At 48.7% G+C, this 12,500-nt stretch overlaps 1 protein-coding gene across 1 annotated transcript in view; it reads left to right on the top strand.

Annotated features, from left to right (window-relative positions):
- chb (CLIP-associating protein) overlaps positions 1-12,500 on the top strand; it is a 202,625-nt gene that overhangs the window by 60,909 nt on the left and 129,216 nt on the right. Inside the window, exons 4-5 of the mRNA XM_080279799.1 lie at positions 566-742; positions 6,916-7,001. Of these exons, the coding sequence (XP_080135925.1) occupies positions 566-742; positions 6,916-7,001 (263 nt within the window). The remainder of the gene's footprint in view (positions 1-565; positions 743-6,915; positions 7,002-12,500) is intronic.

The following is a 12,500-nucleotide window of genomic DNA, read 5'->3' as shown; positions in this document are numbered from 1 at the left end:
TGGTGGTGGTGGTGGTGACGATGATGATGGTGGTGGTGGTGGTGGTGACGATGATGGTGGTGGTGGTGGTGGTGGTGGTACGATGATGATGATGGTGGTGGTGGTGGTGACGATGATGGTGGTGGTGGTGGTGGTGGTGACGATGATGATGGTGGTGGTGGTGGTGACGATGATGGTGGTGGTGGTGGTGGTGACGATGATGATGGTGGTGGTGGTGGTGGTGGTGATGATGATGAAAGTGTCTGGCTGCAGATAGATAGATAGATAGATATATTAATTTTGGTGAGAATAAGGCTTCTGGTGGTAAATAGATAGATAGATAAATAGATAAGTTAATTTTTTTAGATAGATAGATACATTGATTCTGGTGGCCATTACAAACTTCCAGTGTCTGGCTGTAGATAGATAGATTGATAGATAAATAGATAGATAGATAGATTAACATGAGCAACCCCTTACAAGATTAACGTGTCTTGCTGTAGATAGATAGATAGATAAATAGACATAAACAGATAGTGAGATTAACATGTAGATAGATAGATTAACCCTGCCTCCTCTCTTTCAGCCATGGCGCCGGATCCGTCACAGTGTCGCGTTTGGTGCCGCACGTCGTCAAACTCCTCTCTGATCCGACGGCGCTGGTGCGGGACTGCGCCTTCAACACCCTCGTAGAGTGTTACAAGCACTATGGCGACCGTCTGAGGGCTGACCTCTCCAAAAAACACAACATACCACCTGCCAAGTGAGTTTGGAAAAGCGGCGTTTGGATTAACTGAAGATGAGAGGGAGGGGGAGGCCAAGGATGAGAGGGAGGGGAAGACCAAGGATGAGAGGGAGGGAGAGGGAGGGGGAGGCCAAGGATGAGATGGAGGGATGGGGTGGAGAGGCAGAGTGAGAGTGGTGCATTGAAGCCGATGGAAAGTAGTGCACTGAGGGAGTAAGTGAGAGAGAGCGAGTAAGTGTGCTCGTAGGTGCTCTCTCTCTCCATGAGTTTTTCCCCTCATCTCTCCACTTCAGAGGCTGAGGAGGAGGAAAAAGGGGAGAGAGGGAGGGAGAGAGAGAGGCAAGGAAGAGGAAAAAGGGGGAGAAAGAGAGAGAGGGAGGTGATGATGGTTTGGTGCAGGTCATTTCCTTCATTGCCGTTGCTGTTCGTTGCATCCGTTGCGTCTCGCCTTGCAGGGCTTGTATCCTTGCCTCAGATGGATGCAGTACCTTTGCCCATTATCGCAAGGAATTCGTTCTTGGTTTTAACACTGAGGACATCCAGGTACTCGTCCTGTCCACCTTTTTGTGCCTCTGCCTCTCACTCCCTCAAAATAAAAAACTTCTGATGGCATTTTTGGTTCAGAGCTGGCAACCTGTAAGCCAAGAAGCCATTTACAACGCTGGGTGGTAACCATATAACCAAACCATACGTGCTGCCTACGTGTCAACAAGTGGGTTGGTGGAGGGTTAGTGCCCCTCCCCGTAAAACAAATAACTCAAAGACAAATGACCACCCTGTCTGGCAGTAGATAGATAGATAGATACAAGTAACCAACTCCAAACACCTGCTTAGAACAGATGGCTTCCTAACCACACCACTTCTAGCCGTTTGTCCAGTACCTGTCAGCCTCCTGTCCCCTGAGTGCTTGGGATAATAACTCAGGTGTAACTCCAGTGTGGCACACGTTGGTGGCAACATTTCAATCGCCTTTTTTCCTTCCTGCAACATCATCTCTGGCCCTGTCAACAAGCTAAGTGCAGCACGGTGCCTTGTACTACATATACATACAAACTCTTCAACTCTGCCTGACGGACTATCCCTACCAACACCTTGCAGCAGCTCTGGGTGTTGGTAATACACACTCTAACACAATTTCCTCCCATGCCCAGCACAGGACGAGACAGTATCGCGGCCAGTTATGGTATGGAAGCCAAGCACATTCTCCACAGCTACTCGAGGGAGGTTCTTGTTGGTGATGTGCACTGGGAAGCACTCCTGCTCCTTGGAGGTGCCGCTCGTCATCCACACTTGGCACGGTTTGTCCCTGATGAATGAGCAAGAAGAGGATGTTGTTGAATATCCATCTGATTTGCCGTCACCAACAACTGTCTCCTTGTCTCTGTCATTGTGCTTGGTAACTCTGCCACATAGCAACATGGCAAAGTCTTCCTTGTTTTCATCTAAAGCCATGCAGTTCTTCCATGCTTGGGGGAGTGGAAGACCCTCCCTGTCGACCACCTTTCGGGTTGGTCTCTTCATCTGCCCAGCTCTCTTGGTCCTCACAGCTGACTTAAATTTTTGGGACATGTTATAAAAGAACTTGAAAATGACCGTTTACTTGGAAGAGCAGAGGGAAGAAGAGCGAGAGGAAGACAACGATTAAGTATATGGATTGTATAAGAAGCGATTTACAAGAAAGAATCAGCAGTGTGGAGTTAATCAGGATAGCTGAGGGTAGGGGAAGATGGCACTCCATGGCCGCTAACGCCACACGACCGGCACTTCGGTAAAGGTAAAGCTGACTTGATAGATAAAGGCCTGTACTGCTCACACACACATCAGTCCTGGAAACCATGCCACTGACCTGCATCACCACAGTCTTCTTGAAGTTTTTGGCAGTCACCGAAGATCATGCACTCTGGTGGCATCCGTAGGGACTGAATCAATGCCTGGAGTGTGATTATGATGCGTGTTTTTCGTGTTGTGTCTGGTGTTCCTCTGACTTTCTCTGCGCCAAGATTAGTGGTTCGCAAGGGAAGCAGTGCAGACTTGTGCGTACTGTTCATCGTGTTATCAGTGTGTGCCAAACTAGGTGGTACACTACTCGCCCAGCTTGTGACGCATTGAACAGTGTCTATCAGTTGCCTGTCTGCTCTGATTGGCATGGTGACCCTCTGCTTTCAATCTTGCACAGGTGTTATGTACAGTGCCACACACATCTTTGACTTCTGGCGTTTCTGGCAATTGAAGGAAGGCATATTCTTCTCCACTGGTGTTTCCTTTATATTCTGTAACACGACATCCTTCCCACTGTTTTTGGCACTGAGGAGGTCTGCAGTTACCTCTTCAGTGGCAGTGTCGATGGTAGTCAGTGATCTCAGCGGCTGTTGTGAACACCTCGAATCGCGAAAACAGGGCCTGAGGCTGTGAATTCACCAGCTTTCTCTACATATTCAGGGCAATCTAGAGTTTCATTGATTGCAGTTACAGTATTCACAAGGCCTTCATTTTGGCTTCTCGTACTATGTTTCTGGAACGGTTCTGAAACAGTTGATCGGTGCACAATGATTTCCAGATACAGTTTGAGATTTTGCTGCTGTAGCCAATCCAAGAAAGCCTCAATTGATCCTACTGAGTGCTTCACAGGCCTAGATATGTCCCTGAACCACGCTGTACTAGTGTTTCCTGTCCATCATAAATGTTTCGTTTCGTTTCGTTTTTAAAGGCTCCAACATGCTTGCCTGCGTCGGCCTTGGTCACCTAATGGCGGCTCTCCACGCTGCACGATCCATTGCAGCCTCCCTGTTCAGTCCCTTAACCCTGAGGTCACACTTAATGACCTCGTCCCATGTCTTTCTCGGTCTACCCCTCATAACCCCACCCCCAATATTAACACTTCTCACCTTCCTCACCCAGTTATCATCCCCCATCCTCTCCACATGTCCAAACCATCTCAATCATATTTTGTCCAAACATGTCTGCTCCATCCACACATCATCTGCGCTTTCCATGTTCTGACCGATGTCCCAAAGGAAGGTGAATGTTATATAGAGTCCACCAAGCAAGACTTTATCATACTCTCGACAACCCCACACAGTCTCCTTCGCTTTGGCACAGAGAGGCTGATGCAGGAACACGATGGTATGCTGTCTAGGGTAATTGCTGAGCAGGGCAGATTGTTTCATGACCATTGTGCTAGACCCATACTCATCCACAGGAGCGTTGAGAATCAGTGCCATAACCACCATCGTCAGTGGAGACTCTACAGTACTGATCTATCTGTCTATCTGTTGCAAGACGCCTCAATCCCGTACGGGGTGGCCACAAACAAATCGCCTCCATGTCGCCCTGTCCCCTGCCATTTCACTGCCCGGCTCCCAGCTCACACCCCCGTCTCTCATATACCTTTCCACCCCATCCCTCCATCTCATCCTCGGCCTCCCCCTCCACCTCACTCACATACACTCTCCTCATCAGTCTCTCCCCCTCCAGCCTCTCCACATGGCCAAACCACCTCAGTGTGTTCCTCATAACGCTTCCTATCACATCCACACCACACCACAACACTCCTTTATATCCTCATTCGTCAGCCTGTCTCTCCATGTGACTCCACAGGCTCCTCTTAAATAACTCATTTCCACTGCTCTCACTCTTGACTTGTGTCCTTCGAAGTACTGATGCTGTCATTAAAGGCTGCCCATGGAGGAACATCATGCTTGAATTACACCCTGAGGCATGGGCTGGATAAGGGATGTGGTATTTGGAGGCAGACACATACCTTCAACCTCCTCGGCTTCTAAATGCCGTGGATCTGGGTGGCCGGGGGCATTGTCTAAGCTGGGGAGAACTTTGAATTCCAGGCCCTGTCACTCAGTCCTGCCTGACCTCTGGAATAAAGCATTGTTGGAACCAGTCACTGAACAGAAATTTGGTCATCCAGGTGTTGCTGTTGAAGATCCAGTTAACAGGGAGAGACAATTTGGTTCAGTTTATCAAAGCTCTGGGATTTGCTGCCCTGTACATTTCTTTTTTTTTTTTTATGCGAGGAAGAAGGAACCAAAGGCCATGAGCCCACAGTAACAGTTCCCTCCAAGAGAAAAACAAAATACAATAGAGAGCCAAATTCAAGATCCGATCATTTTGAGATGCCTGGACACACTGCGTTTGAAAGACCGGAGATCATTGGTAGTAGGAAATACAGACAGAGGGAGACAGTTCCAGAGTTGACCTGTTGCATACCTGAAGGACCGGGAATAACGGTTAACTCTTGCATTAGAGCCCAAGCTTGATGACATGACCTGCTGTATTGCCACACGTAAGGAGAGTAAATCAATCTCTTGCTGCCTTAAAACCTGGTGCACTCTTCTGCTTACCTATGTATGTCCTGGCAGTCGTTTTTTTCCAGAACAGGGATGTTTGATCAGCATTGAGGGCGTGTTCTGGGTTATGACCCTTCTCATCAATCACTTTTTGTCGGATGGCCTACCTACCTATCTACCTACTTACATACTTACCTACCTCTACCTACATTCCTACCTACCTACCTCCCTACCTCTACCTACATTCCTGCCTACCTACTCACCTATCAGTATACACAATGTCACCATAAATGTTAACACGTTTCAGTGTAAACCGCTTTCGAAAATGATCACGCCAGCCCTTGCTTGTGGTGAATGGTTTTGGGTCAGGGTGTGTTGGCCAGCCTGCCTTAGCCGATTCCTCACCAGTGTAAAGGGGATGGATTGTGTTAGTGGAGGAGGAGGATATTCACAGGCTCAGATGTACGGAAATGACAGTGATTAGGTGGATGTGCAGTGCGTCCCTGAGGAAGCTCCCTAACACCTTTCCCTAAGCAATTAATTTTATGTGGCATGGGTTAGGAGTGTAATGCTGTATGGTAGTGAGACCTGGGCAGTAAAGGAAGCTCCCTAACACCTTTCCCTAAGCAATTAATTTTATGTGGCATGGGTTAGGAGTGTAATGCTGTATGGTAGTGAGACCTGGGCGTAAAGGAAGCTCCCTAACACCTTTCCCTCAGCAATTAATTAGCTCCCTAACACCTTTCCCTCAGCAATTAATTTTGTGGCATGTGTTAGGAGTGTAATGCTGTATGGTAGTGAGACCTGGGCAGTAAAGGAAGCTCCCTAACACCTTTCCCTAAGCAATTTATTTTATGCGGCATGTGTTAGGAGTGCAGTGCTGTATGGTAGTGAGACCTGGGCAGTAAGGGAGTAAAGACTGCCAGCTTGTTTTACGGATGAGGTGTGAATCCACTGAGATATTTTTGCCTGTACAATCACCTAGCCACAAAGAGTACACAGCCTCCCTACATGTCACCACTTTGTCCCTTATATTTGCTGCGTTTTTGGCACTACCACAAACACTCATAGTCACAGCATGGCGTGTTTGGCCCTCTTGGTTTGTAAGGTACCGCACAGCACGTTTGTTCCCTTCATATATCCTGGCCACTGCTGGGGTCGATTGTCCTCCTGTCACCCTAGCAAGGATTTTCACTTCCTCAAGAGTCAGGGCTTTCGTGGGATGCTTGCTGGGCTGTGGCAGGATGTTCTGGCGGCATAATTAACACTACAACGACAGCGTTGCTAAGAGCACTCAAGAAAGGCCGCCAATGACAGTATACAACGGCTTTTTTTTTTATGCGAGGAAGAAGGAACCAAAGGCCATGAGCAGCCTTTGCCCGCGCCAGGCTGTACTGTACTGTTCACCAGGAAACCATTTGCTACGCTGGGTGGTAACCATAATACCAAATTATGGCGCCTGGTGGTTTAGTGGGTAATTAAGGCGCTCCAATCGGATTGAGCTGGTGCAGGTTTATATCCAAGGGGTGGTTGGGGTTTATTGTTCATGTAATGCCACTCAGGGATGAGTGAGGCTGGTCACTCTCATCTTAAATGTCAGGATCAACTGCCTAGCCCCGGCCTCCTATGCTCCTCATGGGGCAACACAGGATTGGATGATGGATGGATGGATTATTATTATTATTATTATTATTATTATTATTATATGAGAGAGGGAGGTGTGAGCTGGGAGCAGGGAACAGGGTGACATGGAGGTGATTTGTTTATGGCCACCCCTTACAGGATTAAGGCGTCTGGCAATAGATAGATAGATTATTTTTAATATTACTATTACTATTATTTTTATCATTGTTATTATTATTATTATTATTATTATTATTATTATTACAGATTGCCGGCACTGATGACACGGTTTGATGAGGTTCGCGACACAGGCCTCATGCTGCCATCCGCCACAACCGCCACTGCTTCAGAAGGTCAGTACACACCCCATCATCCACTCACTTGATGAAGCAAAAGTGATGGTATCTAGAACTGGTGGTGGTACTGTCAAGGAAGAGGGAGAGTGGCCATGTGCAATTTGCCACAAGGGCGTGGGAAGTAACTCCATCTTGTGCGGTGTTTGTCATGAGGAGGGGTAGACTGAGATGGTTTGGGCCTTTGACAGAGTCCCTAGAGAGGTTATGGCCATGTATGTGAGTAGATATGTATGTATGTGGGTAGATAGGTGTGTATGTGGGTAGACAGGTATTTGTGTGTGGGTAGATATGTGGGTAGACAGGTATTTGTGTGTGGGTAGATATGTGTGTATGTGGGTAGATATGTATGTGGGTAGATAGGTATGATGTATGTGGGTACACAGGTATTTGTGTGTGGGTAGATAGGTATGATGTATGTGGGTAGACAGGTATTTGTGTGTGGGTAGATAGGTGTGTATGTGGGTAGATATGTATGTATGTGGGTAGACAGGTATTTGTGTGTGGGTAGATAGGTGTGTATGTGGGTAGATATGTATGTATGTGGGTAGACAGGTATTTGTGTGTGGGTAGATATTTGTGTATGTACAGTAGGTAGATGTGGGTAGATATGTATGTATGTGGGTAGATATGTGTATATGTAGGTAGATGTGTGTAAATGGTAAGATAGGTATGTATGTAAGAGTGAATGGAGATTTGAGTGATGAGTTTTCCGTGAATGTTGGTGTGCATCAGGGGTCAGTCTTGGGTCCCATGTTGTTTATCATGGTACTTGAAGCCCTTTCACGTGACTTCAGAAATGGACTCCCGTGGGAGATGTTGTATGCTGATGATTTGGTGTTGATTGCAGAGAATGAAAGGGAGGCTGAGGAAAGATTTAGGAAGTGGAGAGAAGGTATGGAGGGGCGGAGGAAAGATTTAGGAAGTGGAGAGATGGTATGGGAGGCAGAGGAAAGATTTAGGAAGTGGAGAGATGGTATGGGAGGTGGAGGAAAGATTTAGGAAGTGGAGAGATGGCAGGGGGCGCATTTAAAACAAAGGTGATGGTATCTAGGGCTGGTTGTGGTACTGTCAGAGAGGAGGGAGAGTGGCCAAGTGCGGTTTGCCACAAAGGCGTGGTAAATAACTCCATCTTGTGCAGTGTTTGTGATGAGGAGGGGTAGACTGAGATGGTTTGGGCATGTAGAGAGGATGGAGGATGACAGCTGGGTGTGGAGGGTGAGGGGTGTGGAGGGTGAGAGGTGTGAACGTTGAGGGTAGAGTTGAGAGGAAGGATGGGACTGGAGTGTATTGGTGTTGTGATGAGGAGGGGTAGACTGAGATGGTTTGGGAGGAAGGATGGGACTGGAGTGTATTGGTGTTGTGATGAGGAGGGGTAGACTGAGATGGTTTGGGAGGAAGGATGGGACTGGAGTGTATTGGTGTTGTGATGAGGAGGGGTAGACTGAGATGGTTTGAGCATGTGGAGAGGATGGAGGATGAGAACTGGGTGTGGAGAGTGAGAGGTGTGGAGGGTGAGGGGTGTGAACGTTGAGGGTGGGGTTGTGAGAGGCAGACCAAAAAAGACCTGGGATGAGGTCATAGAGTGTGACCTCAGGGATAAGGCACTGAATAGGGAGGCTGCCAGAGATCGAGCAGTGTGGAAAGCTGAACGTATCCATTGTAGATGTAGTAATCCGTCATTTATCCAGACATAGTAGAGCCAAAGGCATGTCTGGATAGTGGCAATATCTGGATAAGGAACACTACTCCCCTACCACACCCACACCCCACCACACCCACACCCAACCACACCCACACCCTACCTATACCTGCACCCAGCCACACCCAGACCCTACCTGTACCCACACCCTACCTATACCCCCACCCCACCACACCCACACCCTACCTATACCCACACCCAACCACACCCACACCCTACCTATACCCACACCCTACCACACCCACACCCTACCACACCCACACCCTACCTGTACCCACACCCCACCACATCCACACCCCACCACACCCACACCCACACCCTACCTATATCCACACCCTACCACACCCACACCCTACCACACCCACACCCTACCTATACCCACACCCTACCACACCCACACCCTACCTATACCCATACCCTACCACACCCACACCCTACCTATACCCACACCCCACCACATCCACACCCTACCTACACCTATCCTAATTGTACACTACCTGTGCTTAATTTGGCAGTGTTTTATGGTCATTCAGGTATACTTAAACATCCAAACATACAAACGAATATCCTGAATCATTTTCTACACTCAGAGAACTATGGAAAAAAAACCACAAGCTATTATTGGCAGTGTTTTCAGGTCATTCTGCTATACTATCTATCTATCTATACAAACGAATATCCTAAATAATTTTCTACACTCAGAGAACTATGGAAAAAAAAACACAAGTCCAAAAAACACCTATCTATCTATAATCCTTTCAATATCATTTATCTATCTGTCTATCTACCTACAGCCACACACCATAATCCTTCCAATATCTATCTATCGCCAGACGCCATAATCCGGTAAGGGGTGGCCATTTGACTTTGAGTTAGTTGTTTTACGGGGAGGGGCACTAACCCTCCACCAACCCACTTGTTGACACGTAGGCAGCACGTATGGTTTGGTTATATGGTTACCACCCAGCGTTGTAAATGGTTTCTTGGCTTACAGGAAACCATTTGGCTTGTCACTCAATGTAAAGCCACCTGTAAAGGAAAGAAAAGCAATAAGAAGTGACAGGAAAGATGGGAGAAATAGGAAGAGAGGAGGACAGGCACAGAAAAAGAATGATAAAGGCTAAGGAAGAAGTAGGCAGCACTACATCAAGTGAGTGGATGATGGTGAGAAATAGGAATAGAGGAGGACAGGCACAGAAAAAGAATGATAAAGGCTAAGGAAGAAGTAGGCAGCACTACATCAAGTGAGTGGATGATGGTGAGAAATAGGAAGAGAGGAGGACAGGCACAGAAAAAGAATGATAAAGGCTAAGGAAGAAGTAGGCAGCACTACATCAAGTGAGTGGATGATGGTGAGAAATAGGAAGAGAGGAGGACAGGCACAGAAAAAGAATGATAAAGGCTAAGGAAGTAGTAGGCAGCACTACATCAAGTGAGTGGATGATGGTGAGAAATAGGAATAGAGGAGGACAGACACAAAATGGTAAACGTGAAGGAAGCCACCGGTAAAGGAAAGAAAATCAGTAAGACGTGACTGTGACCTCAAAACACACACAGTAATATCCTCAATAAATTTTAGCACCAAGGAAACTGTGAAACCTAAAGCCACCTGCTGAAAAAGTTGGGTTGGGGTACTTACCGCCCAGTGCACCACCACCAGGCTTTGTAACCCACCACCTCCAGCAGGGGTAGAGTTGTCCCGTGCGTTGTAGTGGCAAACAGTAGTGCCTAATGGAGGTCAAAGAACTTGTCCTCTTCATCCTCAGCCTGCTGGAGCTGGGTGGTGACTGGTGTTGTGTGGCGTGGTGATGGTGGCTGACCCCCCTCGGGAGATTCTGAAGACAGCCACATACTTACGTCCAGCTGAGACTCAACGGCTGTCACCATGCGTGGCTGCGGGTCCAATGGTGAAGGTGGGAAACGAGTTGGTGGGTGTGGTGGTGGTGGTGGTGGTGAAATGGGCTGGCACTTGTAGGGGTTGCAGGCTTGAAGAACAAGTCTCTCTTGGTCTGATGATCGGACCAGTGATTCTGCTGGAGGATGACAGCGTCCCGGACTGCCTGCAGCTCCATCGCCAGGCGGAGCGGCACCAGCTCCCTGTCACAGTGTGGGTGCTGGGCATACACCAGCACCCCCTCCAGGTAACCACGGAGGACACTGAGATGATGGAGTGAAGGCGTTGTGGATGGCTGCCAGTCAGGGTCCTCATCGTCATCCTGGTCCTCCAGCGCCACCACCACCTCGTTCAGGAACCTCCAGCGGTACAGTCTCTTTGCAGCCACGCAACACCCTGGTCCGTGGGTTGAATCAGGGCAGTGGTGTCAGGTGGCAGGAACACACACCTAATCTGCCCATCAAAAGCAACCAAATACGTCTCGGGTGGATGCACAGCAGCATTGTCCAGGAGCAGGAGTGCCCTCACCTGGTCACAAGGGATGCCAGGGACCTCTGTTTGATAACGGATAACCTCCTTGACTAAATGTCTGTGGAACCAGTCACTGAAGATCTTAGTGGTAAACCCGGCCTGTGTGGTAAACCTGGCCTTTGTGGTAAAGCCGGCCTGTGTGGTAAACCCGGCCTGTGTGGTAAACCCAGCCTTTGTGGTTAACCCGGCCTTCACAAAATGGTACCACACAGCAGGCAGGCTGTGCATCAACCCACAGAGACAACATAGTTGTTTTGCACGTCAACAACAACAAGTGTGAGGCGGTGCGTCCCGTTAGCATTGGCACAACACAAAACAGAGACACGTTGTTTGGACAGCTTCCCACCAGGCACAGTCGCCTCCTTTTCCTCTTTTCCTCAGCCAGTTTCGTCAGCATTCTAGACCTGACCAAGGGCAAGGTCCTCGTCTTTGATCAGGCGCAGCACTTTCTGGTGAAATGGGTCTACTTCTTTTGCTTCCACATCTAAGGCCTCGCCACATGCCTTTGGCCAGTAAGTCCACGGTGTTGCTTAAACCTGAAGAGCCATCCCTCGGATGCCTTGAGGTCCCGCACAGGCGTGCAGACATCTCAGCAGCAGCCTTCACCTTGGTCCCCCGCACTGGCACCACGTTGCTGACGAAACCATGTCAATGTCAACTTGTCGATATTGGTGTACCAGGCCTGGCCCATTACCTTCCTGTCACCACGATGTGTGTTTCTGGCAAAGCCCTGTCTGTACTGTGTAAGCTTGTTGCGTGACTTCTTGATATCGAACAGTGTTGATTGAGGTGCATCATACTCGTGAAGAATGCATCCTGTGGTCCAGCCTGCGTCAACCTTGCCCAATATCTCACACTTCTTCTCCAGACTCAGAACCTTCCTCTTCCGCTTCTCAGGTGGTGGTGGGACCATCACCACACACACACGAATACAGCAGAGCACAGCCACAACCTGAAGAAGGTACGGAACCACCACAAACACAGCCACAATCACAGCCATCATTGTAAGCGCTACCACTCAGGGGCAGAAAGGCAGGAACTGAGGTGCGTGCTTGTGTTGGCCGGCAAGCAGTACAGCGCCGCCATATCACACCCAGCAGTTGCTGTCAAGTACAGAGGAAGCCACTTGCAGCAAACTGACATCTGCATACAAAGTTCACTTGAGTTTGCCCAGGTAAGGGTTAGTACGTGACGGCAGCGGCGGATGACCAGTACCTCTCTGCCTCAGGCAGCATGTGACTCATGCGGCCTGCCAGGCGACTCTGACCATTCAGTAGGGAAGCTAACAGATGCACATGGTGGGGGGTTCGCGCACTAATCCTGGAGGCCGGGGGACTCCTGCCAGTTGGTGTAGAGGCAGCTGGGTGGTTTT

The sequence above is a fragment of the Coenobita brevimanus genome, chromosome 9 (assembly GCF_032717465.1).
Source record: "Coenobita brevimanus isolate Jiangsu-jjx chromosome 9, ASM3271746v2, whole genome shotgun sequence".
NCBI classification, from domain to species: Eukaryota; Metazoa; Arthropoda; class Malacostraca; order Decapoda; family Coenobitidae; genus Coenobita; species Coenobita brevimanus.
This window is presented reverse-complemented; position numbering and strand designations above follow the sequence as displayed.